Here is a 27,036-nt window from a genome sequence, read left to right as displayed (position 1 = left end):
TCGGGGTGGGTTGGTTTGTGCTTGGTTGTCGGCGGTGGTTGTGTTGGCTAGCCTATAGCCTATATCCAGTGGACAGCACAGCATAGCCCTAAGTGTCAGAAGCCAGTGGTGAGTACCTGTTTGTGTTTTTTGTTCTGTATGTAGGTATGGGTCAATTGTCCTGCTGTATTTTGTAGTGTTAAGTGGAAAGTGTGATTGAGGGTGGGTTTGATAGCCAGACAGGTTAAGTTTATGTGGGGAGGTTACTTGTTTTTTGTGATCCCGCCACATTATTTTTTGGCGCCCGAACAGGGACTGCTGGTGTGGCAGCTGCAGGACAATTGGTCTAGGCCAGTGTGTGTGCGTGGTGAGAAAGTTTGGGATGGAAGGATTGAGTGAGGTGGAGAGGCTGAAGGAGGAGTTGAGGTTGGAGAGGGAAGTAAGAGGACAATTGGAAGTGGATAATGAGAGGTTGAGGGTAGAGTGTGAGGAGCTGAAGAACGAGTTAGAGGAAATGAGAGGAATGCTAAGGAGTGCAAAAGTGGAAATGAAAGAAGTGAAAGGAGCGGAAGAGAGAATGGTTGAGAAAATGGACGATAAATTCTTAGTGATGATGAATGCAGTGCAGGAGATGATGAAGGGGTTCATGGGAGAGGGAGCTGTAGGGGGTAGGCCTACTGGGTCTTGTGATAGGCCAGAAGTGGTAAAGACAGTGGAAGAGCGAGGGGATGAAACTACGAGTGAAGAAGGTGTCTTGTTTGTGGTAGGTAAAGGGAAGAAGGGAAAGAGACAGGATAAGGATAAACCTGAGGACAAGAATAAGAAGGGGGCTGAGGAAAAGAAGACGATTAAGGGAAAGAAGGTTAGGAAGGATGACGGACAGGATGAGACTGGGACTGAATACTTTGGGGAAAGGGCTGAGAGGGATTTAGATAGCAGTGAGTGGAAACAGGTAGGTAGAAAGAAGAAGGGTAAGAAGAGTGTAATCAGGAGCATGGATGTTAGTATGGAAGTTGATTCGCTGTATTCGGACAAGGTTAAGAGGGATCAGAATGGTGGAAGTAGTGAAAGTGAGAGTGAGCGGGAAGTACGAAAGGCTGTATATATGAGAGAGATACCTAGATGTGCACAATATGAGGAATATGGTAGTAGGGACATAGGGGATTTTTTTAAGGAATATGAGAGGTATTGTGAGGCAAAGTATAGGGATAACAAGAGAGTCTGGGCAAGAGAGTTGGGTAATTTTTTGACGGGATTTTTGTTGAATATGTATGGGGTAATGATGAGTGTGGGGAATGTGCCTTATGAGAGTGTGAAAGCCAGGATTGTGGAACAGGCGAAGAGGATAAGGAGTAGTGTTAGATATAGGAGAAAACATGGTTTTGATGAAGTAAGAATGAATGTTGGTGAGTCGTTGTCGATGTATGTGTGCAGGTTGGAAACATTAGCCAGGAAAAAGTTTGGGGATGAAGGGATAAATGAGTGTAAAGAGTTAGTGAGGAAGTTGTTGGCGACTGTGCCTGAGAGTGTGTATGAGTTTGTAAATCTGAAACGCAAGGAGAAAATGCGATGGACGAATGAAAGGTTGACATGGAACGACATTTTGGAAATAGTAGAGGATTATGAGTTGGACAGGTGTATGAAAGAGAATAGAAGTGTTAGTGTTAGGACTGAAGTGGCTGATGTTATACCAGAGTTTAAGAGCTATAGGGAGGCAGTTTTGGAAGGGCCAAGGCGAATGGCAGAGCGAGTGGTTGATAGGAGCGTTAGAGCCAGTAACGTAAGTATGGTTAACCCTAAGAGAGATCGGAGTGCAAGCGTTGGAAGATTAGGGTCGGTTAGTCGTGAACGAGAGCAGCAATGTTACAGATGTGGAAAGCTAGGGCACAGGAAGAATGAATGTCAGTGGGCGTTGGGAGCTTGCTTCGGGTGTGGGCAAACAGGGCATTTAGTGAGCGAGTGTAAGAAGGATAGGGATATTAAGTGTTACAGGTGTGGGCAAGTAGGGCATGTAGCAAGTGGATGTCGAGGTACTCGTGTGACTGAGGTTTGCGGTAATTGCGGGAAGAATGGGCATTATGCTAGGATGTGTAAGGAACAACGGGCAAAATGTGTTGAGTGTGGAATGGAAGGTCATGTGGCAAGTGTGTGCAGGCGAAAGAGGATGAGTCAGGTTGGGAGTTCGGGAAACTAGGTACAAAGGGGATTCAGTTGGGTGGGTCCTCTGGTGTGCGGTCAGTAAGAGTGATGCATGTGCGTGAAGGATTGTTGCATGAAAAAGGGTTTGGAGGAAGAGCTCATGAATGTATGAGTGTAAAAGTGAGGTGCAAAGGGGTGTGTTTGGTTGCTTTGATTGATACTGGGTGCAGTGTCAGTGTTCTTTTTAAGAATGGATGTGACAAGTTGCGGAGTGAGTGTGAAATTAGGAAATGTAAAGGGGAGGTACGAGGAATAGGAAATTTGAGTATGCCTGTGGTGGGAATGTTGCGTGAAAATGTAGAAATCGAAGGGGTAGTGATGGATGAAGGTGACTTTTGTGTGATCGAGGGAATGAGTGATAAGTATGATATGTTGTTAGTATACAGGTTCCTGAAGAAGTGTGGGATGGTGGTCCATCCGAGCAGGAATATGATTGAGTTGCATAGGAAGGGGAATGTACATGGAGAGTTGTACTTGGATAGGGATGGAGGGGTAAGCAGTAAAATATGGAAGGGAGTGCCGTTGGTTGCGAAAGAGAGTGTAAAAGTGCCGCGAGAAGTTGGAGAAGTTGTTAGTGTGAAAGTTGCGTGGCCCGATGGTCTTGGGATTGTCAAAGGTGACAAGTGTGCGTATGTGGTTGAGGGTGTGGATGCGAACAGGTTGGTAAGAGCGAGCGTGCATGTGTACGACGGGATTTTGGATATGGAGAATCCTCGGGTTTTTGTGGCCTCATTGCCGAGTGTTAGGAAAAAGCGAGTGCGGGGTATACGTGAAGGTAATTGTGTGGGGTTGTTGTATACGTTGGTGGATGAGGACGACGAAAGATATGTTAGGGTGCGGCGGGTGATGACAGGTAGCATGAAAGAAAGTGATGAGTGGAAGTATGATGAGTTGAGAGAAAGAATTGGGGTGGATGAAAATGTTGGTGATGATGAGAGGGAGCGGATGATGCAGATGTTGTGGGATAGGCGGGGTGCGTTGAGTCGGGGTGACGAGGATTTCAGGGGATCTAAGCTCCCAGAGTTCAAGATAGTTTTGAATGACGATACCCCCATATATCAGCGTCCCCGACACTTTTCTGCGCCTATTGCCCGAGAGATTGAGGAACAGTGTGAGGAACTTGAGAGAGTGGGAGTGATCGAGAGGAGCGAGAGTGCTTGGAATAGTCCCATAGTCCCAGTACGCAAGACAGATGGGAGTTTGAGGATGTGTGTGGATTACAGGAAGGTGAATGAAGTGACTGTGAAGGAGCGATTCCCGATGAATGTGGTGTCTGATTGTGTGTATAAGATGCATGGGATGAGAGTGTTCACAAAATTGGATTTGGTAAGGGGCTATTACCAGATGCCTCTTGAGGAAGGGAGCAGGCATGTTACGACTTTTTCGAGTGGTAGCTGCCACTATCAATTCAAGAGGTTAAGCTTTGGATTGGCTAATGCGCCTGCTGCCTTCCAGAGGGCGATGAATGTAGTTTTGGCTGGTTTTGATAGAAGGAAGGTGACTGTGTTTATAGATGATGTTTTGATTGCAAGTGAAACTGTTGAGGAGAATGTGGAACTGCTTGAGAAGGTGTTAGAACGGTTGGAAGAGGTTGGAGTGAAAGTGAAGCTGGAGAAGTGTACGTGGTTGGCTGGGGAAGTGGAATTTCTTGGTCATAAGGTGAGTGCGAGTGGTGTAAGGAAGAGTGAAAAGTTTGTGGAAAAGTAAAGGAGTTTCCACGTCCCCGGACCGTGCGGGAGTTAAAGGGTTTTTTGGGTCTGATTGAGTTTGGGAGGAAGTTCGTTAGGGATTGTTCGGGTATAGGGAAGCCGTTGACTGAATGGACCGGGAAGAAAAATTGTACTAAGCTGAGGTGGGATGAGCGAATGGTGGGAGCATTTGAGAGATTGAAAGAGGAGGCTGCTAGGGACGTCACCTTGGCTTTTCCGGACTACAGTGAGGATGCCAGTAAGCTTGAGTTGTATGCTGATGCTAGTAAGTTTAGTATGGGAGGATGCTTGGTGCAGATGCAAGAGGTGAATGGGGAGGGACATTGAGAGTGATTGCGTATGTGAGTAAAGCTTTTAATAAAGCAGAGCTTAAGTATTCGGTGGTTGAGAAGGAGCTTGCGGCAATAAGGTTTTTGTGTGAAAGCGTTGAAAGTGTTTTTGTATGGGGTAAAATTTGTCCAATAAGGACAGATCATCGGCCGTTAGTTTATATGATCAAGAAGGAAAGTGTGAATGCTAGGATTCGAGGACACCTTGAGATTTGAGTGAGTTTGATTTTAGCTTAGAATATGTGCCAGGAAGTAAAAATGTGATTGCTGATACGATGTCTAGGATGCATGGTAAGGACAGTGGTGTCGTGAAAAGTGACTGGGATCCGAATATGGTACCTGAGGGGTTGGTTGTAAAAGAGAGGTTTGAAGGGAATGACAGTGTGTGTGAATGTTTGTTTTCGGCATTGAAAAACTTGGAAGGTAAGGGTCTGGTTGAAGAGGTACCCGGTAGTGTAAATGAGTTGCGAGTGAAGTTGATGAGTGATGTGCAGAAGGAAGTGGCATGTGCGGAGGAACAAGGTGGGGAAGGAGAAATGTTGCATGAATTGTTGTCAGCAGTAGCTGAGCTGTTTGGAATAAAAGTGTTGTTGTATTTTGGATGGGACAGACCGGTTGAATATCGAGGAAGGGCGAGTACAGGTAATGAACGTGGGGTTTTGATGAGGAGGATTATGATGTGGATAACCAGGTGGACGTGGTAGTGAATGTGTGTATGCATGGGACTCGAGGGAAAGTGGTGACGTTTGTCCAAGTAAATGATAGTGAGTATTGTAGTTTGGTTGACACAGGGGCACAAGTTTCCTTGGTGAGTGGGTCAGTGGTGAGTGAACTTGAGAGATGTGATTGGGAAGTGAAAAGGCAGTCTACAAGTGTGAGAATACATGGGTTGGGACAAGGAAGTGTTTTAGTATGGGAAGAGGTACGGTTAAAGGTTAGGTTGGGAGATCTTGAAGTAATGCATAACTTTATAGTTATAGGAGAAAATTATATGCCATCTTGCTTTTTAATAGGGATAGATTTTTTGAGGATCCACGATATAGACGTAGATTTAGGAAATGGAATTCTTAGAAAGCGGGGCAGACAAGTAGCTAGGATTCAAGATGGTAATGTGTTTGTAGCAAACGTTGTGGGTATGATTGATATTGCTAGGAGTGAGAATGATCTGTTGAGTGAGGAAGAGATTGAGGAAATGCAAAATAAGTGCCTGGAGATAAGTGTGTTGCGACAATGTGTTTTGGGAGGAGTGCGTGTGGAAGACTGGCCAAGTGAGTTGGATGTATATAAGAGGGTTGCTAAACTTTCTGTGGTGTGCAAAAACATAGTGTACTTTTTGCATCAGGAAGGGGTGTATGACAAGGAAGTGTATGTGCCAGTGTTTTCTGTTGAGTCAGCTGTGAGTATGTGTTTGTTGGTGCATGATCGGTTTGGGCATATGGGAAAAAATAAGTTGTGGGAATGCATGAGAGAGAGATTGTATGCTCCTGGGTTGAATAGGATTTGTGTGGATGTGGCTGTCACGTGTGAAGACTGTCAGAGGGGAAAGTATCAGAGTGTGCATGCAAGTCCACCTGTGTTGCGATTGCAGATGAAAGAGCCATTTGAAATGCTTGTGATTGATTGTGTTTCTTTGCCTAGGACTGTGACGACGGACAATGGGGTGGGAATGATTGTGATGGTGGATCACATGAGTAAATTTTGCCTATGGTTCCCATCAAAGATAAGAGGAGTGAAACTGTTGCACGAATGGTGGGTCAAGTGATGTTGCCCATGTGTGTGTGTAAGCCGGCAAAAATGTTGAGTGATAAGGGACCTGAGTTTGTGGGATGGGAATTTGAAATGTTGAAGGAATGGGGTATTGTGCATGTGTATTCTACTCCGTATATGCCTAGTGCGAATGGGTTGGCTGAAAGGACTGTTAGGACGATGACTGAGATTTTGCGAATGATGAGTAAGAGCGACAAGGATTGGGATATGTATGTAGGACGTGCAGTTTGGGCATATAATGCCACACTGCAGAAGAGTATAGGTATGTCTCCTTGTAAATATGTGTTGAATTTTGATAGGATTGTCAGACCGCGGTTGGGTCTGTCAGAAGGTGATCGGGATTTGTGGAAGAAAGCGAGTGAAAGGTTTGAGAGTTTTAAGATTGGGGATAAGGTGTTGAAAGAGGTGGTTGAGATGGGAAGAATGAATGTGAATAAAGTAAGGGAGAAATTTGAAGGGCCTTTTGAGATTTTGGAAGTGGGACCGAGTGGATTGAGTTATGTTTTGGGGAAATTGCGAGTAGGTGGGGGACTGGATGAGGTTAGGGCACACCATAACCAGCTCCATAAGTGGAGGGAAGTACCACAGTATGTTCGGGAGAATGCGATGAGTGAGTGGTTGAGGGTGAATAAGTATGAGCCGACTGTCGGTGAACAAATTGGTCTGGGAGATCGACAGTTGGTGTTGGTTGAGTATGGAAGAAAACAGAAGAGTGTGGAGAGAGGAAGTGGAAGGAAAAAGCGTGAACGGCATGGTAAAGGGGTTGGTGGTAGGGTGCAAACGGTTGATAAAGCGTGTGCTACGGATGACTTTGGGGGAATGAATGATACTTGTAGTGTATGTGGGTTTGAGTTGACAGGGACAAGTAAGACTTCAGTGAGAAGGAAACTGAGTAGTAAGGAGGTAGTCGATAGGATGGATAAGTCTTTGCAGGAGTTTGACAGAAGTATGGATGAACTGAGTGGTTTGGTGGCCGAAATAGGGGCAATGTTGGAACCAGAGTTGGAAGACATCGGTGAAGTAGTGAATGGGATTTGGGAGGATGGTAGTGAGGGAGATAATGGGAGTTTGAAAGAAAGTGGTTTGGAAGAAGTGAATGGCGATGTAACTGAAAGAGAGTATGATGGTCCTCAAACAAGATCCAGGGGACCTGCATCTGAGCATCCTTGGTTGTTGCGAAAGGCAATTTAGTGTGGATGTTGTGAGTGTAAGGAGATGTTGTCAAATGTAATGGGGGAGGTAATATGGAGGAGTAATGATAGTTTATATTTGACAACATCTCCAAAGGTTGTGAGAGAGAAAAAGAGAGGAGAGAGAGGAGAGAGAGAGAGAGAGGAGAGATAGAGAGAGAGAGAGAGAAGAGAGAGAGAGAGAGATTGGTGAAAGAATGAATGGGAGTGGTTAAATGGCGGTCGGAAGCATGTCTGTTGTGGCGCTCTGTGGGAAGTCATTGGAAGTCTGTTACGAGAATCGAAAACAGTGAGACGTCTGGTCAAGTCAGTGTCGGTTTTGGCAGCAGTTGTCCTTTGGTGTTTTGTTGTTTTGGTAGTAATTGATAGATTTTGGGGTTGTGAAGTTGTTGTGCGTGTGTCTGTCTGGTTGTGGTGAGGTTAAGAAGGTTTTTGGTGCATTTTCGGTGTCTGTTAGTGGTGGTTGGGGCAGTTTTGGTTTTGGCGGGTTGTTGTGCTTCTGTGAGTTGTGTGGTTGTCGTGTTCTTTCAAGCGGTTGGTGTTTGTTTGCAGTGATTTGTTGGGTTATTGAGTTTTTGTGGGGTTGTGGGTCTCGGGGGGGTTGGTTTGTGCTTGGTTGTCGGCGATGGTTGTGTTGGCTACCCTATAGCCTATATCCAGTGGACAGCACAGCCTAGCCCTAAGTGTCAGAAGCCAGTGGTGAGTACCTGTTTGTGTTTTTTGTTCTGTATGTAGGTATGGGTCAATTTTCCTGCTGTATTTTGTAGTGTTAAGTGGAAAGTGTGATTGAGGGTGGGTTTGATAGCCAGACAGGTTAAGTTTATGTGGGGAGGTTACTTGTTTTTTGTGATCCCGCCACAATATGATTTCAATGTTGGTTCATTACTGTCTCAAACCACTTTCACTTTCTTCTGCATGAAGAGCATTGGCCACAGATCATTCGACACGCTTTCCTAGGGTCCACTGGTGGCTGTTCAACATTGTGACTCATCCAGTGCCCCTGGCGGGACAGTTTGTATCTTGCCTAAGAGGATTGTGTGGAGTAGGGACTGAGGAAGTTGACTGGTCTCTTTTCCTTCCCTTTTCTCCTTTCTTCATTCCTGTGGGCAGTAGGAAGAATAGACACATCATATGGTGGAACTGGCTTGATGTAGGTGAGCGTTGCAGCCATACTGTGACAGTATCTTCTGTCAGAGGCTACCTTGGGGCTGGTCCTACGCCTGAGAGGCATGAATATATCTTCTTCCTGGGAGATCTCGATGTTGTTCAGGAGTTTCCAGCAATCCCTGTTCACCGAGAGAGCTTAAGCCACTGACAGGGGATCTTACTCTGGTCCTGAGTAGTCTCACTTGAGCTCCATTTGAGCTGCTGCATTGATCATCAGACAGGGATTTAACTCTAAAGATAGTTTTCCTGTTGGCCTTGGCTTCCTCAAAGAGAGTTGGAGAGCTTCATAGCCTGAGTTATAATGTTAAACATACGAGGGGTTGCGGGGTCTGTGCCCTTCAAATATGTCCCAGAATTTGTGGCTAAGACTCAGAATCCCTCATTACACAATGACAGATTTGCCTCGTGTTTTATTCTCTCCCTGATTGAGGTCATGGACAGCTATCCACAGCAGTTATTGCCTTGTCCCATCAGAGTTCTCCGTTGCTATCTAAAAAAGGACTAGTCACCTAAGGCCTAGGTGTCGTAGACTTTTTGTTAGCACACGCTGAACCAGAAAAAAAGTGTCCAAGAATAGCACTTCATTGTGGCTTTGTGAGATGATTAAACAGGCATTCTTCTCACCTTCAAATTCTATCACAGATACAGTGCATGCATAAGTGCATGACATCAGAGGATTGGGATCCTATCTGGCTTTTAAGAAGAACTTGTCTGTTCATAGGATTTTGAATGCTGGGTCCTGGCTTTGGCAAACCACTTTCACTTCATATTAGTACCTAAAGGACTTCTTTTTTCCTTTCTTCCTATGGGCTGGTTGAAGAATAGACATGTCATACATTGGAACTGGTCTGATACCGGTGAGTGCAGCTGCCATACTGCATTGCCTTTTTGGTTTGTATTCCATACAATATAAATCTGTTTCTCAGTTGCATTTACGTACTCCTCTCTCTAGGAAGGTGATGGAGGAGTGGTGACAAACCCCTTGTGGCCTGCATGGTTTGTTGCATGAACAGATAGTTCTCATGGTCTTCCATGGATGTAGTGAATCACAGGCTCCGACCCCCCTTCTTTAGAACTCAAACGTCTAGGAAGGATGGTCAGGGTACTTGAGCCTCCCTCCAAGTATAAGTCTATCCTATTGTTTAGACCGAAGGTTTGTTCCGCACATGAACAAATGACAAAGTTTTAATCAATTTGTATTTTTCATAGCCAACAAAACTGAGGTCTTAATGTTGATTACCCACCTCTAGCCCCCCCTCTCATATCCGGGGATGGAAGAAAGACTTAGTGCGCCACAGGATGCAGACATGGTTGGCGACCAGTTTTTAACTGGCTTCCAGCTGGCGCCAGAAGATTATCCAGTTTCAAGACCTCAGGTTTGGTAGCTATGAAAAATACAAATTGATTAAAAATTTGTCATATTTTACTTATTAAACAGTATTCAGTGCTGTACATGGAAAATAATAAGAGTATAAATATCAGAGGGTAAACTCATATGATCATGTATTTTTTTTTCACATATGCTGCCTAAGATGTGGTACTGTTTTTCTGTACCTCAGACAACAACTTGACTTAGACTCAAAACCTATACAGGCAGTCCGAGACTCAAAACCTATACAGGCAGTCCGAGACTCAAAACCTATACAGGCAGTCCGTGGTTATCGGCGGGGGTTCTGTCCTCTGCAGGGTGCTGATAAGCGAAAACCGTCATTAACCAAAACTGCGAATTATGGCATGTATGGTGCGAAGATTCAGTTAATGGCACATCTATTAGGTATGTTATGGCATCATAGCTCTATTATTAGCACCTTATGGCACCGATAACTGAAACTTGGGCCTGCTATGGTGCCATAAACCGCCGATTTTATGGTGCTAGACAAGCGCCATAAAACTGGATTGCCATTAACCGAGTCCTCCGATAACCAGGGACTGCCTGTACACAAATATGAAAATACAGAGACAAGTCTTCTGAATGTTGTAGCAAGATGGCTAAGAATGAAACAGTTGTCTATCAGGCAAACATGGTTTGGTACTTCATGTACGATAGATGTAGCATAGCCAATAGTTGTTATGATAAATATTTACCTAGCATTGGCTAAAGTATAGCCTGCTTATGCATTCACTATGTAAATAAAACCAGTGGGCAAAGAATTACTTGCCAGTTATACATTCTGTACCTAACAGATTACAGTGTCATACGTGAAGATCTTATAGACAATGGTTTATTTAAGAATTGTGCACTGACTGCTGAATGTTCCTACCCCACCCACTTTCAGCAGCAGATAATGTTTATTAGTATATACAGAGGTCCCCCCGTATTCACGGAGGATGTGTACCAAATCCCCCTGTGAATAGTTATAACCCGCAAATAATTGGAGCCCCTATAAAAATGCTGAAAACAGCCTATTTTGTTAGTTAAAACTCAAGAAAAATCCACTAAAAGTGTTTATACTTGTTTTTTTTAATAGTTTTATCACAAAAAGTGCATTTTTTTATGAAATTGATAAAAAAAAAAACAGGAATTTGTGGATATTTCTCACAGAAAAATACCTTGAATATGCAAATTTTTCGCAAATAATGTGGGGAAACATTCCCAAGAGAAATCCGCAAATGTGTTAGTCCGCGAATCCAGAGAACGCGAATTAGGGGGGTCCACAGTCTATATACATACGTAGTTACATGTATAGTAGTGTATGTACAATGTTATTCAGTATACAGTAGAAGACACTGTATGCTTAAAAAGAAACTACTTTTGGCAAGAAAAGGGGCAGAGCTTCAAAGTCCTTGTGTTTGTTGCTTCCTATTTTTCCAGTAACTTTAAACCATGAAGATTCTGTAAAAAGTCCTACAATCATGTGTAGCTGAATACAGTAACAACTGCTATATTATTTGTTTAAATTGGTTATGGTAATGTCAGTTCTGAGTAGAATATCAATCATCCTTTTAAAACCTACCATGAAACTAAAATGACATAAAATTCAAGTGTACTTTGAAACGGGATCCTAAATAATGAGAAAAAAGGTAAAATTCGGGCAATAACTAGTAGTTTTCATACAATCAACTTACCTGTCAGATATATACATAGCTAAGACTCCGTCGTCCCCGACAGAAATTCAAATTTCGCGCCACTCGCTACAGGTAGGTCAGGTGATCTACCGGCCTGCCCTGGGCGGCAGGACTAGGAACCATTCCCGTTTTTCCATATATTTTCTGTCGCCGGTGGTATCAACATCGTTGCTGCCACCTCTTGACTGGAATTCGCTTTTCTAGACAATTGGTAATCTTTTTGTGGACTTTTGGTGACGTACCTGGATCGTTGTTTTGGCATTCGCTACTGTGGACTGGATTTGGACTTGCTTTTGATTTTTCTTCAAGAATGTCTGATTCAAGTGGTTGTGTGAGAATGTGTGTGAATGTAGGCTGCAAGGTGAGGATACCGAAAGCTTCGGTTGATCCTCACACTGTATGTCGCAAATGTAGGGGTTTTGATTGTTCTATTTCTAACACCTGTCATGAGTGTGAGAGGTTGAATGTTGAGGAATGGAAGACTCTAACTTCTTACTTGAAGAAGTTAGAAAGGGATAGAGTCAGAAGGGCTGCATCTAAGATTGCGGGTAGTAGTACAAGGCCTATTGAGCCTTTGGATAATTCTACCTCTTCTCTTAATTATGATTCTAATTCTGTATCAGGGCCCTCACTGGCTTTACATTCAGATTCGGCCTCGGAAATTGCTGAACTGAAAGCTACTCTTCACAGGATGAGATCCAAAATGGCTACCATGAAAGGTAAGGACTGTGAAAGTGATTATAGTGAAGTGAGTGTCCCCAGTGTTGTGGAGGGGGCGTCTGACCGTCTCTGCGACGCTCCCAGGCCTAGACCTCTTCCAAGCTCCCAAGCCCAGAGGAGAAGGAAAGTCGAAAGCCGTACGGAGGTTGTGGAGAATTCCCCCCGGTCAGGCGTCCCTTCAGCAGGCTCTGTAAATAGACAGACTGCTCAGGACCGCTATAGGAAAAGCGTCCTCAGAGAGTGCTTCTCTTCGTCCGCTTCTCCCTCTCCTAAACGAGGGTGGAAGGATTCGGACTTGTCCAGGCCCCTGAAAAGGCACTGGAGAGATCCTGTGTTGGATTCAAGCCCAGAACGCTTTTCGGAAGAAGCGCCTCCTTCCATCAAGAAGGCGAAGAGGGTTTTGACGTCCCATGATGTGGGCAAAACTCCTTCGAGGTCTCCCTCTCCCGTTCAAGAAGACGCAGGAGAGGCTTCCAAGAGGATCATTTTGGCGGTGCAGGAACAGCTATCCGCCTTGGTAGGAGTCCTTTCGAAGGATCCTCCTCGTAAGAAAGACGTGAGACTTCCGGTCAAGAAGACTCGTCTTCCTTCTCCCGCCAGGAGTGAGGCTCCTGTGGGACGTGAGTCTTTTGAGATTTACTCGGATAGAGACTCTTTGGACGATTTTGATTCGCCAGACAAGCGCGTCGCGCCAGTCAAGCGCGAGGCTTCCTACAGACGAGAAGCGTCTTCTAGGATTAGAGCGTCAGACAAGCGAGAAACGCTTTACAGGCGCGAGGATATTCCCAGATGGGATACGTCTGCCAGACCAGCAGCTTCAGCCGAGCGCGAGGTAACAACCAGGCGTGAGGATTCAGCCAAGCGCGAGGCGCCAGACAAGCATCTTACATACAAGGATGTGGCACCAGAAAGGCGCGAGACTCCAACCAGGCGCGAGGCGTCAGTCAGGCGCGAGAGTTTTGAGAGGCGCGAGGCATCAGTCAGGCGCGAGGCGCCAGCCAAGCGCGAGGAGTCAGCCAGGCGCGAGACGCCAGCCAGGCGCGAGGATCCTGCCAGGCGCGAGGCGCCAGCCAAGCGCGAGGAGTCAGCCAGGCGCGAGACGCCAGCCAGGCGCGAGGCGCCAGCCAAGCGCGAAGAGCCAGCCAAGTACGAAGAGCCAGCCAAGCATAGGAGCTCTTTACACTCTCTTAGCCCCTCTCCTATTAGGAGTTTGTCTCCCATAGAGAGAGTTTTTGGACAGGAAGACCCGGAACGGGAAGTGGCCTCTCCTTCTGATCCGATTTTAGAAGAGGACTCAGAGGACGAGACTCACGGCAGAGAAGGGCTGTCTAACTACAAAGTTTTGACAGCTCTCCTCCTCCAGGAATACGGAGATGCATTGATCCCTGCCGCTCCTCCTTCGCCTCGTTCACTTTTTTCATGCTCTAAGACGCCGAAATCGTCGGCTTTCTTGAAGATGAGACTGACGATTTCTATGAAGAGAGCTCTTCAATCGCTGGATAGCTGGATGTTAACCAAGAAAGAGCTAGTAAGGACAGTGTTTTGCATGCCTCCCGCTAGACTTGCGGGCAAGAGAGGGATTTGGTACCAGACTGGGGAGAATATGGGTCTCACTCTCCCAGCTTCGGCTGAAGCTGACTTTTCCAGTCTGGTAGATGCATCCAGGAGACATAGCCTTCACACTGCTAAGATTACTTGGGGTCTTTCAGAGTTGGATCATCTCCTCAAGGGACTTTTTCACATTCTAGAAGTCTTTAACTTCCTAGATTGGTCCCTTGGGGTGATGTCCAAGAAGGCTCATGCCCCTGAAGGGCTAGAGCCGGACGTACTCCTTGCAATTTTGTCCTGTATTGACAAGGCGGTACAGGACGGCTCAGGGGAAGTTTCTTCCTTATTTGGAGCAGGTCTCTTGAAGAAGATCTGTTTTTAGCGCTTTCTTGACGAAAGCAGTATCCCTTTCGCAAAGAGCAGCCTTGTTATTCGCCCCTAGGTCTGACTTTCTGTTCCCTTCACAGTTGGTGAGGGATATTTCCCGATCTCTGACGGAGAAAGCGACACAGGATCTTCTCCTGCAATCTTCCAGGAAGAAGCTTCGGTTGATCCTCACACTGTATGTCGCAAATGTAGGGGTTTTGATTGTTCTATTTCTAACACCTGTGACCAATGATGGTGGGAGAAAAGAAAGGGGTGTCTACTCCTGTTCGGCCCTTTCGAGGAGGCCCTCCCGCTAGAGTTACCGCTAAAAGGAAAACGACCGAGAAGAGAGGTCGAGCCTCGTTCCGCCCCTTTAAAAGGGGAAAGTGAAGTGGCGCTCCTCCAAACACCAGTAGGTGCCAGGCTCCGGGGATTTGCGGAAGCCTGGACTCTCATAGACACAGACGCTTGGTCGATGTCTGTGCTTCAGAAGGGATACCTCATTCCTTTCCTGGACAATCCTCCCCTGACGTCAACTCCGAGGGAATTGTCCGCCAATTACAAGGACCCTGTGTTGAAAGATACTCTTCAACAAATGGTGGATCAGATGTGGGACAAGAGAGCTATAGAACTAGTGCTGGATCAAAGCTCCCCAGGGTTTTACAATCGTCTTTTCTTGGTTGCGAAAGCCTCGGGGGCTGGAGACCAGTTCTGGATGTCAGCGCTCTGAACAAGTTTGTTCAGAAACAGAAGTTCTCCATGGAAACCTCTGCTTCAGTCCTTGCGGCTCTTCGCCAAGGGGATTGGATGGTGTCTCTGGATCTCCAGGACGCCTATTTTCACGTCCCGATCCATCCTTCGTCGAAGAAGTACCTCCGTTTCATGACGGGGGGAAGGATCTTCCAATTCAGAGCCTTGTGTTTCGGCCTGTCTACGGCGCCTCAGGTTTTCACGAGCCTTATGAAAAATGTGGCGAGATGGCTTCATCTGAAAGGAATCAGTATTTCTCTGTACCTAGACAACTGGCTTATCAGAGCAAAGTCAGAGAAACAGTGTTTGGAGGACCTGACTGTGACACTAAACCTGATAAAGACCTTAGGATTACTCGTGAACCTCGAGAAGTCCCAACTGATCCCCAGCCAGAACTTGGTCTATCTGGGGATTCGGATGGATTCTCGGGGTTTTCGAGTATTTCCTTCTCAAGAGAGACTAACGAGAGGTTTAGAAAAAGTCTCTCTCTTCCTAAGGAAGGAACGTACTTCGGCGAGGGAATGGTTGAGCCTATTAGGGACCCTTTCCTCGCTCGAACAGTTCTTTCATCTAGGAAGACTTCATCTCCGTCCTCTTCAGTTCTTCCTCAGAAGTTCGTGGAACATGAAGACAGGACTCCTCTCGGACAGTTTTCCCATTCCAGTTCTGATGAAACGCCATTTAGAATGGTGGTTACTCCCACTGAGGGAAAACAAGGGTACTTCCCTGGAAATACAGAGCCCAAACCTTGTATTGTTTTCCGACGCGTCGGAAAAAGGTTGGGGAGCAACCTTGGGAAAGAGAGAGGTGTCAGGCACTTGGAATGCTCTTCAAGTGTCCTGGCACATAAACTGCAAAGAACTGTTGGCTGTACACCTAGCTCTAAAGAGCTTCGAACCGTTAGTGAGCAACAAAATAGTACAAGTGAATGCGGACAATACAACCGCCCTTGCATACATTCGGAAGCAAGGAGGTACTCACTCGTATGCCCTTTACGAACTCGCAAGAGACCTGCTGTTGTGGACATCGCAAAGGAACATCTCTCTATTGACGAGGTGCGTTCAGGGAGTAAGGAACGTGAGAGCGGACAGGCTGAGCAGGAGGAACCAGGTCCTTCATACCGAATGGACCCTCCACTCAGACGTTTGCCGCAATCTCTGGTCTCGTTGGGGGACTCCTCATGTCGACCTCTTTGCCACGTTCCTCTCGAAGAGACTGGAAGTCTTCTGTTCAGTAGTGGAAGACCCCAGAGCTCTAGCAGTAGACGCCTTCCTGCTAGATTGGTCTCAGGTAGACGTTTACGCATTTCCCCCATTCAAGATTCTGGGGCAAGTGCTCAGGAAGTTTGTGACTTCAAAGGGGACAAGAATGACCCTGATAGCCCCCTTTTGGCCAGCTCAAGAGTGGTTCCCAGAGGTGCTGGAGTGGATAGTAGACTTCCCCAGATCCCTTCCACAAAGGAAGGATCTTCTCAGACAGCCACACTTCGAGAGGTTTCATCAAAACCTCCCCGCTCTCGCTCTGACTGCCTTTCGACTATCGAAAGACTTGTCAGAGCGAGAGGCTTTTCTAGCAAAGCAGCAAGCTCGATCGCTAGAGCCCGGAGAACTTCCACTATCCGGGTTTACCAATCCAAGTGGGAAGTTTTTAGAAGGTGGTGTAAGTCGAAGAAGTTGTCCTCCTCCAGTACCTCTGTAACAGAAATAGCTGATTTTCTGTTATTTCTGAGAGAAGAATCGCGTCTCTCCGTAGCCACGATAAAGGGCTATAGGAGTATGCTATCGGCCGTCTTTAGGAATAGAGGCCTAGATTTGGGAAACGATAAAGATCTACATGATCTGATTAGGTCTTTTGAGACCAAGAAGTCTAAGATTACTTCTCCCCCTAACTGGAATCTAGACGTAGTGCTGAAGTTCTTGTCTTCAGAGAGATTTGAACCCCTACATTTGGCCTCGTTTCGTGATATAACGAGAAAAGGTTTATTTCTTTTGTCACTGGCGACGGCGAAAAGAGTTAGTGAACTGCACGCCCTTAGTGACAAAGTCGGGTTCAATATAGATTCAGCCATCTGTTCCTTCAAGGAATTATTCTTGGCGAAGAATGAAAATCCTTCGAATCCCTGGCCGAGAAACTTCGAGGTAAAAGGATTATCGGGTCTCGTCGGCAGGGAACCGGAGAGGTCTCTTTGCCCAGTAAGGGCGTTAAAGTTTTACTTACAGAAAAAGAAACAGTTGGGAGGTTCTAAACAAGGTCTTTGGTGCTCAGTGAAGGATCCATCAAGACCTATGTCTAAGAATGCTTTAGCCTTTTTTGTCAGGAACGTACTTACGGACGCTCATAAGGCTTGCACGGATGATTCTTTCAAACTCCTGAGAGTAAGAGCTCATGAAGTGAGAGCAGTGGCGACGTCTCTCTCTTTTCAGAGAAATATGTCACTGAAGAATATCTTGGAAGCGACATATTGGAGATGTAATTCTGTGTTTGCTTCTCACTATTTGAAGGACGTGCGTGTGACCTATGAAAAATGTTTTTCCTTAGGTCCTTTTGTGTCTGCGGGCACAATCCTGGGTACAGGAGCTAACAACAATCCTTAATTTTTACTACTTAAGTCTAATAGATATGTTCTAGACTTTCTGCTGAACACGTGCAGATACCGCACAGGCGGCCAGTCACTTCCGTTCAGTAAGGAACTCTTGTGATATCTTTTAGTAGATGAGTATCTTTTTTTTTTTTGGAAAATTATTGTGTGCGTGTGCAATTTGGTTTGAGTTACGGTTGTTGCGAAGAGTTTGGGGATAACTCGGAGCAATTTTTAATACTAACATGGTGGTTAGGATCAGGTGGTCGGGATTGGTTGTGTGCTCCTTAATAAGGTGTGTTGTCATATAAGTGGATCAGCACCCATTGACAAAGTCCTTTCAGGCTCTGCCGAGTAAGTGGATAAGACCCCTTCGGCAGTTCCACAAGAATTCTTGGCCATAGATCACATATCTCGCTAAAGTTTCTTGAGGTGATGCAGACTACGGGGCAAACACCCACGAAGTCTACCACCTATCAGGTAGGAACCAAGGTTTTTATTTATACCTACAACAGATGTTGTTTACCTGTCTATTCCAGTAGTAGCTGTCTCTTACCCTCCACCGAAGGGTGCCAATCAGCTATGTATATATCTGACAGGTAAGTTGATTGTATGAAAATGATATTGTTATAATACAATAAAGTTTCATACATACTTACCTGGCAGATATATACATAGCTAAGACTCCGTCGTCCCCGACAGAAATTCAAATTTTGCGCCACTCGCTACAGGTAGGTCAGGTGATCTACCGGCCTGCCCTGGGCGGCAGGACTAGGAACCATTCCCGTTTTCTACTCATATATTTTCTCTTCCACCTGTCTCCTTGCGGGGAGGCTGGGTGGGCCCTAATCGTATATATCTGCCAGGTAAGTATGTATGAAACTTTATTGTATTATAACAATATCATAATTGTAAGGAACAATACAGGAATGAGTGCAATATTATGATAGAGAGGGAGAGAGAGCTAAGAATAGGCCTATCCATAGAGATAGTGCTTTAGTCATTTTACTTTGAGATGCTGAGCGGTAATATATTTTTAAAGTGTGTTTTAGAAGGGGGGGTTGGGGGAGAGAGCATAGGCCTATTTATAGTTACTTAATTCATATATTTACAATTCATATATTTACTCAGAGATTGAGTACGTTCTAGAAGTGGAGAGAGAGAGTGAGAGAGAGAATTATATTATTGGTGGTAGACTTGTGATGGGAAATGGTAGAGGGAAGAGCGGCGAGTCAGTGCACAGATTCCTAGGAAACAAAGTGACATGGTTGCTAAGATAAAATTTGATGGAACATTAGTATTCAAGTTAATTCCCTAAGAAATTCATACCCTAATCTTGATTTCATTTGACAGTAGCTGTAACAATCAAAGACCAAAAAGAAGTGGAAAATTTCAACCACAGGTTTCTGTCACTCTTGCTATATGTAGCCTCTACTTTTGAAAATCAATTTTCATCCACAAATCATTCATGAAAAAAGCTGCGTAAAATAAAAATATTTATTGCTACAAATAACTCGATATCTATTGCAGAGGCAATGAAAGTTTTATATCGGGCAAAAAAATGCTGATGTTTTGGGAGATCTTTCAGTCTCATGGCAAAGTAATGCAGCCATGTTAGCTATGTAGGCTAACTCTGAATTGCTTGTAATGGGAGCATTGCCAGAAAGTCTTCGAGTGGACAGGCTACTTTAACCTTTTAATGACAGTAGCTTTGTAAAGAACTACTAATAGCATTCAATCCATGTCAGAGTCAAAGTCAGTAAAGTGTGAAAGCCATTATGTAAGTCAGTATCCAGTGACTTGTGCTTTCCTGCCATAGTTCTTTGGCGTCTCCTCACATCATAGAAAACGCTCTTGCAGATTTACTAGATTTGTTAAACTTACCTTAACCATCACAACTTGACCGCCATTGACGCCAGCTAACTTTAAATGCTCAGAATACAAACATAAATTTATAGAAATTAAAATTATGACCATTACCACTTATGATGATGCAAAATAATCCTGTTCAGTGAGAAAAACTAGTAAATGTTGTCGTCGTGATACAGAGTAACACAACCAGCTATCACCCACTCTATCTTCCAGATCTCTATGAATGAATCCATCTGAGAAATTCAAAGTACCTTGGACATATATCATGTTTTAAAGTATCTGAATGTTTTTCTTTTGCAGTTTCAACTTATATGATATAATGGGAAATTCGATGAACGAAAACTAATGAAAGCTGTATCTTCAGTTTTCTTGCCGATAGTACATTCTCTCTCTCTCTCTCTCTCTCTCTCTCTCTCTCTCTCTCTCTCTCTCTCTCTCTCTCTCTCTCTCTCTCTCTCTCTCTCTCTCTCTCCTTCAGAACATGCAATATTTGCTCCATGATTGGTTTTCAAATCATGTACAGTGTTTGTCTTAATATACTCATCCAGCAATTTTTTTTAACTTAAAAGTGTGTGACACGTAAAAAAGTGGATAACTGAGGGCTAACTATACTTTCTTCTGTTTATTCTTCACATTTTGAACATTTGAAGTACGTACCCTACCTCCTAATCAGTGTATGTGTAAAATAAATTCTGATCATGTTGTTTTATGAGGTTAATTTAATGTCATTGATTAATAAGTAAAATTTAATTTAATTTATGAAAACATATACATAATCAAGATTGTCCAAGTAAAATGGTGTAAATTTCATTGTATACCAGATTTTGTAAGTGAAAGAGGATTTGGAAACAATAATTCACAATGTTTTAAGCAATTATGGGATTATTAGTGTAGGGAGGATTCTTCTTCCCAGCTGGTTCCCATTTTTATATGGGGTCGCCGAGTGTATGGAGGATTCAACACAGAAAATTATAGAATGAATTAAAGTAGTTTTATGTACAGATATATGTGCTGAAGGAATAGTGTGATAAAGTGTGTTGCACTGTCAAGTAGATTAGTACCCACAAATGCTTAATTTCTTTAACTTCTTTATCAGATTATTTATGACTCTTTGGTATTCAGTCATGCATACCTTTTTATAAAGAATGATAACAACTTTCCTGTAGATATTTATTACCCTTTTTTTTTTATCAGGTACTGGTGAACACATTGACAATTTTGAAGAATTCAAAACTAAACCTTTCATATCAAAATTGTTGGGCATGGGCGATATAGAAGGTCTCATTGAAAAGGTAAAATACTATATACTCTAACTATTTTATACGTTGTTTGTGCACTAAGCATTAATTTTTATATTTAAGATTATGAAATGGTCTATCTTTATCTTTAGGTTACATACAAAACCTGCATTACTATACTTAATATTTGCAAGTCTTGTCTTTAATCAATGAAATTGATATAACTGGTCGTTCATCCTCTATCTAACATGTGGGACTTTGAATCATTTATAAAGACTTAGGAAGTTTTATTAGTTTTGGGTAGATTTCAAGAAAGATGTCCACATGTGAATGTTTTGTTAATATGATTGATTACATTGAGGCATTTATAAAAGGCAATAGTAACAGGCTTTGAAAAGTAAAATCATACCAAAGGTAATATCTGACAATGCTATTGATCTTAGTTGTTAGTCATATTACGTACCCCTCTAAGATAAGAGAGACAACTTGAGTTGCGAATCTCATAAAAAGATGTCACTTAAGTCTTGCAAAGATGTACTAGTGCAGTACAGTATGGTCTAAAAAAATCTAGTATTTTTTATAATTCTTTACTTTGCTGCCAATAATAAGGCAGATTCCAGTTAACCTTGTGACAGTTTTAGACCTTAAATGTAACAGCTTTGATTAAATCTTTATTGAATATTGTATATTGTTTATGCATCTACATAAGTGACCAATATGGATAACCTAGATATACATTTTTACTCACAGCTTGTGATAAATATCTTGTAAATAGTGGCCTTAAAGTAAGTGCTTTAGTCATAAGAAAATTGCAGTTTGGTAGAGTTTTTGTATGAGATTAAGCAGATGGTCCAAGGAAAAATATTTTAATCCCTCTTGAAAAAATTCTTAAACACTAAATTTAATTTTATTGATTTAGTTGTAGGGGCTTAGCAATTCAACTATGCATTTTCCTATTTTTTTTTTAAACCTTTACACAAATATATGAGTTATGGGTATAAAGACCCTTTTTATAGATACATTCTATCTTAATGTAAATATTATATCTTATCTGGTTGTCAACTGAATATCAGTTATGCACAAAAATTTGCAGTGGATCAATTACTATAATGCATTAATAACGTAAGTGGAAGTAATTTTAAAATGTATTTAAATATATATAGTGTGACCAGATGGCAAGTATTGTTTACTAATTTATCGTGATTCAATGCTTAACACTAAATCTGCATGATTCAGATAATTGATTAGTGCTAATATTTTTATGCTTTAATTTTCTGGGTCTCAGAAATGTACTATCAGTTTTATCTCATAGTAAAGATAGCACATGTGCTGTAATATTTGTTTCTATAATGTTTTCAGCAACATATTCTTTATTACTAATGGAAATTAATATGTTACAGAGGTTGAAATATTTTCCTTTCGTTTGATTGTTTTAGCTGACTGTCAGATCTAAAATTTCATTGAATATCTGCTATCTTGTAGTTACAGAGTTCATCCAAAGCAGTATTAATGCTTATCTCAGTTTTCACGATCTTAGTAAATTAATAACGTACATAGGAGTTACTTCTTTAGAGGTAGAAATACCCTTTAAATTAGATGTATGCATCAACAATCAAAGTTTGTTATGTTAACTGAGATCTTTGTAAAATGCTTTTCTTTTTATTAGGTAAACGACTTGAAACTTGAAGACAATGAAGCTCTTATCAAGAAATTGCAGCATGGCCATTTCACGCTGCGAGACATGTACGAACAGTTTCAGAATGTAAGAAAAATGGGTCCCATGTCACAAATTATGGTAAGTTTATTTTCTTTCGTTTTCACATTATGATTCAGTCTACTTTTAGTAGGTGTCAGGATAGAAAAATAAAGTTTACTGTAAAATGGTCTCATCATTTCATTCTACACCACCAGTGAATTAGAAACCACCTTTTATTTTTAATAGTTTAAAAATATTTTTGCAAATAGTACCAATTTTAATTACATTCTGGTAGTTGACTGATATATTGTCATTGCAAATGTCTTTTTGAGGTATTTGTTTACTGTTTCAAGTGTTGTGAATATTCCATATGTAAAACAAACAGTTACCAAAGTACTACTATTGTCCTCTTAAAACAAGAAAATCACCTTTGTAAGCTTGAGTAGTTCCCATTTTGTTCTCTCTGAAGAGTGTTAAATTTAATTTTTGTAGTGATTTAAATGATTATTGGGTATAAGGTCAACTGTAATTTTTTAAGTTACATAGTGTGATTTTGTTAATAAGCTATAAGTTGCCTTTTGTATGCAAATTTCTGTAATGACAAAGTCTGTTAAATTTCTCAGATGTTCTTTCTTTTGATGAAAGTATAATTTCTCCATTTCTTCTTTAATAAAAATTATTTAAATGTCTCATTGATTACCAATAAACTTATTAAATTTGAGATAGTCTTTTCTCAAGGATTTATAGTGACTGAGCATCTGAAGTTGCTATGATTTATGGTTCGTGTAACATCGGATGAAGCGTTAATCTTTTATTTCTCAGTTGAAATATTTTATGTCAGATGCTAGCGATTTAAACAAATGTTTTACAGAAAAGTGCAATTTAACCTCTAGATGAAAGTAGTAATGTAGGATCACACTGATACCATTCATGAAGAGAAGTTTGCTTTATGCCTTAAGATTACCACACAAGTTCATGATGGGTCTGTGTTATCTTTTTTTCAAACAAGTAAAGTTATTCTGTGTTAGCTAAGTTTTACAGTGTCTACCTTGAGTGTCAGTACCAAAGTATTTAATTCATTTGAATTGAATCCTTTAGGGGGAACCACTTTCAGTGGTTGAAGTGCATGGCACACTGCCCTGCATTTAAACTGAAGATGTTACAAATTGTTCCTTGCAGCTTCCATCAGATCTTCATCTGCTCTGCTCTTCATCCATTCCATATTTTTTCTTAAATCCCACATTGCCATCCAAAGTCTAATATTTCACCTTGTTTTCATCACTCAGTTAAGCACAAACCCTCCATGCTAGTGCTTTGAAAGATTAGAATTGTGACTTTGTGATCTCAATAATAAGTTTTATAGAAATAAAAGTACTGTATTGAAAATCTTACAATTACCAGTTGCTTACTGCATAACTGCAGCCTATCAGTGTGACCTGGTTCAGTTTTACCTTAGCTTTTTAAAGCTTCAAGTTTCCTGGTGAACTTTTACGTGTTTTGTTCATTGTACTAGTAGGTTGTGACATGAATTCTTGTTAATCTGTAGCTCTTGCAGCTATTGTATTTTAAGTTGAAAATGTGTTCCTGTAAGAACCTCTTTTAACCTTTGGTGAAATCCATTTGTGTATTTTATGAATTGGAAAAAAAATGCTTTTCCTTTTAGGGTATGCTTCCTGGTTTCAGCACAGACTTCCTTACAAAAGGTGGTGAGCAAGAAAGCATGGCACGACTTAAGAGGCTCATGACAATTATGGACAGCATGACGGATAAGGGTAAATAGATTTTGTGTTTGCTTCTTGTTTATAATATTGTCCTAATGGTAATTATTTTTGTGTTAAAAGTCTTTTAACCCTTTATCGCCGATTGGACGTATTAAACGTAGACGAAAATTGTCTGTCAGTGCCAAACTGACGTATGGTACGTCGACGAAAAAAGGTTTTTTAAAAATTCGCGGAAAAATAGTTATAGGCCTACTAGGCGAAAACTTTTGTATCACGCGCCTTGGGGGATGCTGGGAGCTCACGGATCAAGCTGTTGTTTTGTTTACAATCATTACCCAGGCGCACAACCGCGAATTTCTTTCTTCTCGCACTAAAAAGCATCAGCGACACATCTCGGAAATTATTTCGTCACGTTGACATAATTTTTGCACCATAATTATATTAGCCGTTACATGGAGTATTATATATGAAAATGTGCGCAATTTCATGTAGAATACAACAAAAAACAACTAATGGTTGTAGCTTTTATCAGTTTTGAAATATTTTCATATAAATAACAATGTGCCAAAATTTCAACCTTCAGTCAATTTTGACTCGACCGAAATGGTCAAAAACGCAATTGTAAGCTAAAACTCTTATATTCTAGTAATATTCAATCATTTACCTTCATTTTACAACAAATATTGGAAGTCTCTAGCACAATATTTTGATTTATGGTGAATTTATGAAAAAACTTTTTCCTTATGTCTGCGCGGTAACTCTTCTGAAAAAATCATAAATTTTTTCGTCCGATTGTCGTAACGTTTGCACAGTTTTATATAAGCCCTTACATAAAGTTTTATATATGGAATTGTGCACAATTTCATGTAGAATACAACTAAAAACAACACATGGTTGTAGCTTTTATCAGTTTTGAAATATTTTCATATAAATAACAATAAGTACCAAAATTTCAACCTTTGGTCAACTTTGACTCGACCGAAATGGTAAAAAACCCCAATTGTAAGCTAAAACTCTTACATTCTAGTAATACTCAATCATTTACCTTCATTTTGCAACAAATTGGAAGTCTCTAGCACAATATTTCAATTTATGGTGAATTTTAGAAAAAACTTTTTCCTACATCCGCGCGGTAACTGCCGAAAAAATCCAAATTTTTTCGTCCTATTGTCGAAATGTTTGCACAGTTTTATATTAGCCATTACATAAAGTTTTATATATGAAAATGCACAATTTCATGTAGAATACAACAAAAAACAACCCACCCCTGTGGTTTGTAGACCTTCTTTTATTCCAAGTTTTTTGTTTTTTGAAAATAAAATTGTTTTCAATAATTAAAATAAAACTCAATTGTGCCCAAAATAACTCCAAAAACCTTCCCCCCCGGGGTCAAACTTTGGACTTTTCAACCAAAATGGTAGAAAAACGCAATTTTAAGCTAAAACTTTTAGATTCTAGTAATATTCAATCATTTACCTTTATTTTGCAACAAATTGGAAGTCTCTAGCACAATGTTTCGATTTATGGTGAATTTATGAAAAAAAACATTTTCCTTATGTCCGCGCAGTAACTCCGAAAAAAAATCTGAAATTTTTTCATCCGATTGTCGTAATGTTTGCACCATTTTGAATTAGCCGTTACATAAAGTTTTATATATGAAAATGTGTGCAATTTAATGTAGAATACAGCAAAAACAACCCATGGTTGTAGCTTTTATCAGTTTTGAAATATTTTCATATAAATAACGATAAGTGCCAAAATTTCAACCTTCAGTCAACTTTGACTCGACCGAAATGGTAAAAAAACGCAATTGTAAGCTAAAAATCTTACATTCTAGTAATATTCAATCATTTACCTTTATTTTTCAACAAATTGGAAGTCACTAGCACAATTTTTTGATTTATGGTGAATTTATGAAAAAAACACTTTTTCCTTAAATCCGCGCGGTAATCTTCCGAAAAAATCAAATTTTTTCGTCCGATTGTCGTAATGTTTGCACCATTTTATATTAGCAGTTACATAAAGTTTTATATATGAAAATGTGTGCAATTTCATGTAGAATACAACAAAAAACAACCCATGGTTGTAGCTTTTATAAGTTTTGAAATATTTTCATATAAATAATGATAGATAGAAAAAATTTGACCATTGGTCAACTTTAACTCGACCAAAATGGTCAAAAACTGCAATTGTAAGCTACAACACCTACAGTCTAGTAATATTCAATCAATTACCTTCATTTTGCAACAAACGGGAAGTCTCTAGCATAATATTTTGATTTATGGTGAATTTTTGAAAACTTTTTTTTTTTTTTTTTTTTTATGTCCACGTGTTACGAATTCATGCATCATATTGTGATAATATTTTCTCTGTGTTGCTTTGATCGTTTTACAATTGTTTATATACCAAAATCTTTGCAATTTAGTGTACAATACAACAAAAAAATAATTAACTCATTAGCTTTAACCGTTTTGCTCACAGCACGATATGTATACAATTATATAAGAAATTTTTTCCTCACATATATTCCAATATTTATATATGATAATTTTTTTTTTTTCATTTCTGATGGTTGCATACTAAACTTAAGGCAATGAAAAAAAAGGAGCCAAAAATGAACTCTTAATCTTGAAAATTAAGCGTGCTGTGATTTTTTTAAAAGAACTTTTTCTGCTTCGGCACTCACTCGCGAACGCCGCTGGCATACGGGAGACACTTTGGTAAATACCAGCTCAGCGTTTAAGGGTTAAGGGGCCCTTTGAATTGTTTGATAGATTTTTAATAGCTATGTAAAGTGTATTATTCAGATATCGTCATTTTAAATAATTATGTGTGGATAAAAGGACTTTCTAAATAGAATGAGTTTTAATGGTTGTAAACAGGATGAAAATGTACACAGTGCCATTCAGGATGCATTGGGTATCATGTCATTTTGGATAACTAATGGTTGCTACAGTTGGCTTTAGTAAAACTTTATAAGATCCAGACTTTTGGGGAGGTGGGAGGGGAGAATCCCTGGCTAGATCTTTGAAAGAAACAGATCTTTGAGGAGTTATATTCGTACAATATAGACTAGCCTGTGACTACTAGCCTATAATCATCAGAATGTGAACCAGGATGAAACAGACCATCTTGGGTACT

General features: G+C 41.3%; 1 protein-coding gene across 2 annotated transcripts in view; it reads left to right on the top strand.

The window, feature by feature from the left end:
• LOC135205643 (signal recognition particle subunit SRP54-like) overlaps positions 1-27,036 on the top strand; it is a 203,839-nt gene that overhangs the window by 156,470 nt on the left and 20,333 nt on the right. For both annotated transcript variants that reach the window (XM_064236461.1, XM_064236459.1), the window contains exons 7-9: positions 20,435-20,532; positions 22,145-22,273; positions 23,838-23,946. In XM_064236461.1, the coding sequence (XP_064092531.1) occupies positions 20,435-20,532; positions 22,145-22,273; positions 23,838-23,946 (336 nt within the window). The remainder of the gene's footprint in view (positions 1-20,434; positions 20,533-22,144; positions 22,274-23,837; positions 23,947-27,036) is intronic.

Source organism: Macrobrachium nipponense, chromosome 24 (genome assembly GCF_015104395.2).
Source record: "Macrobrachium nipponense isolate FS-2020 chromosome 24, ASM1510439v2, whole genome shotgun sequence".
NCBI classification, from domain to species: domain Eukaryota; kingdom Metazoa; phylum Arthropoda; class Malacostraca; order Decapoda; family Palaemonidae; genus Macrobrachium; species Macrobrachium nipponense.
Note: the sequence above shows the minus strand (reverse complement) of the source record. Positions and strands in the feature narration are given on the sequence as shown.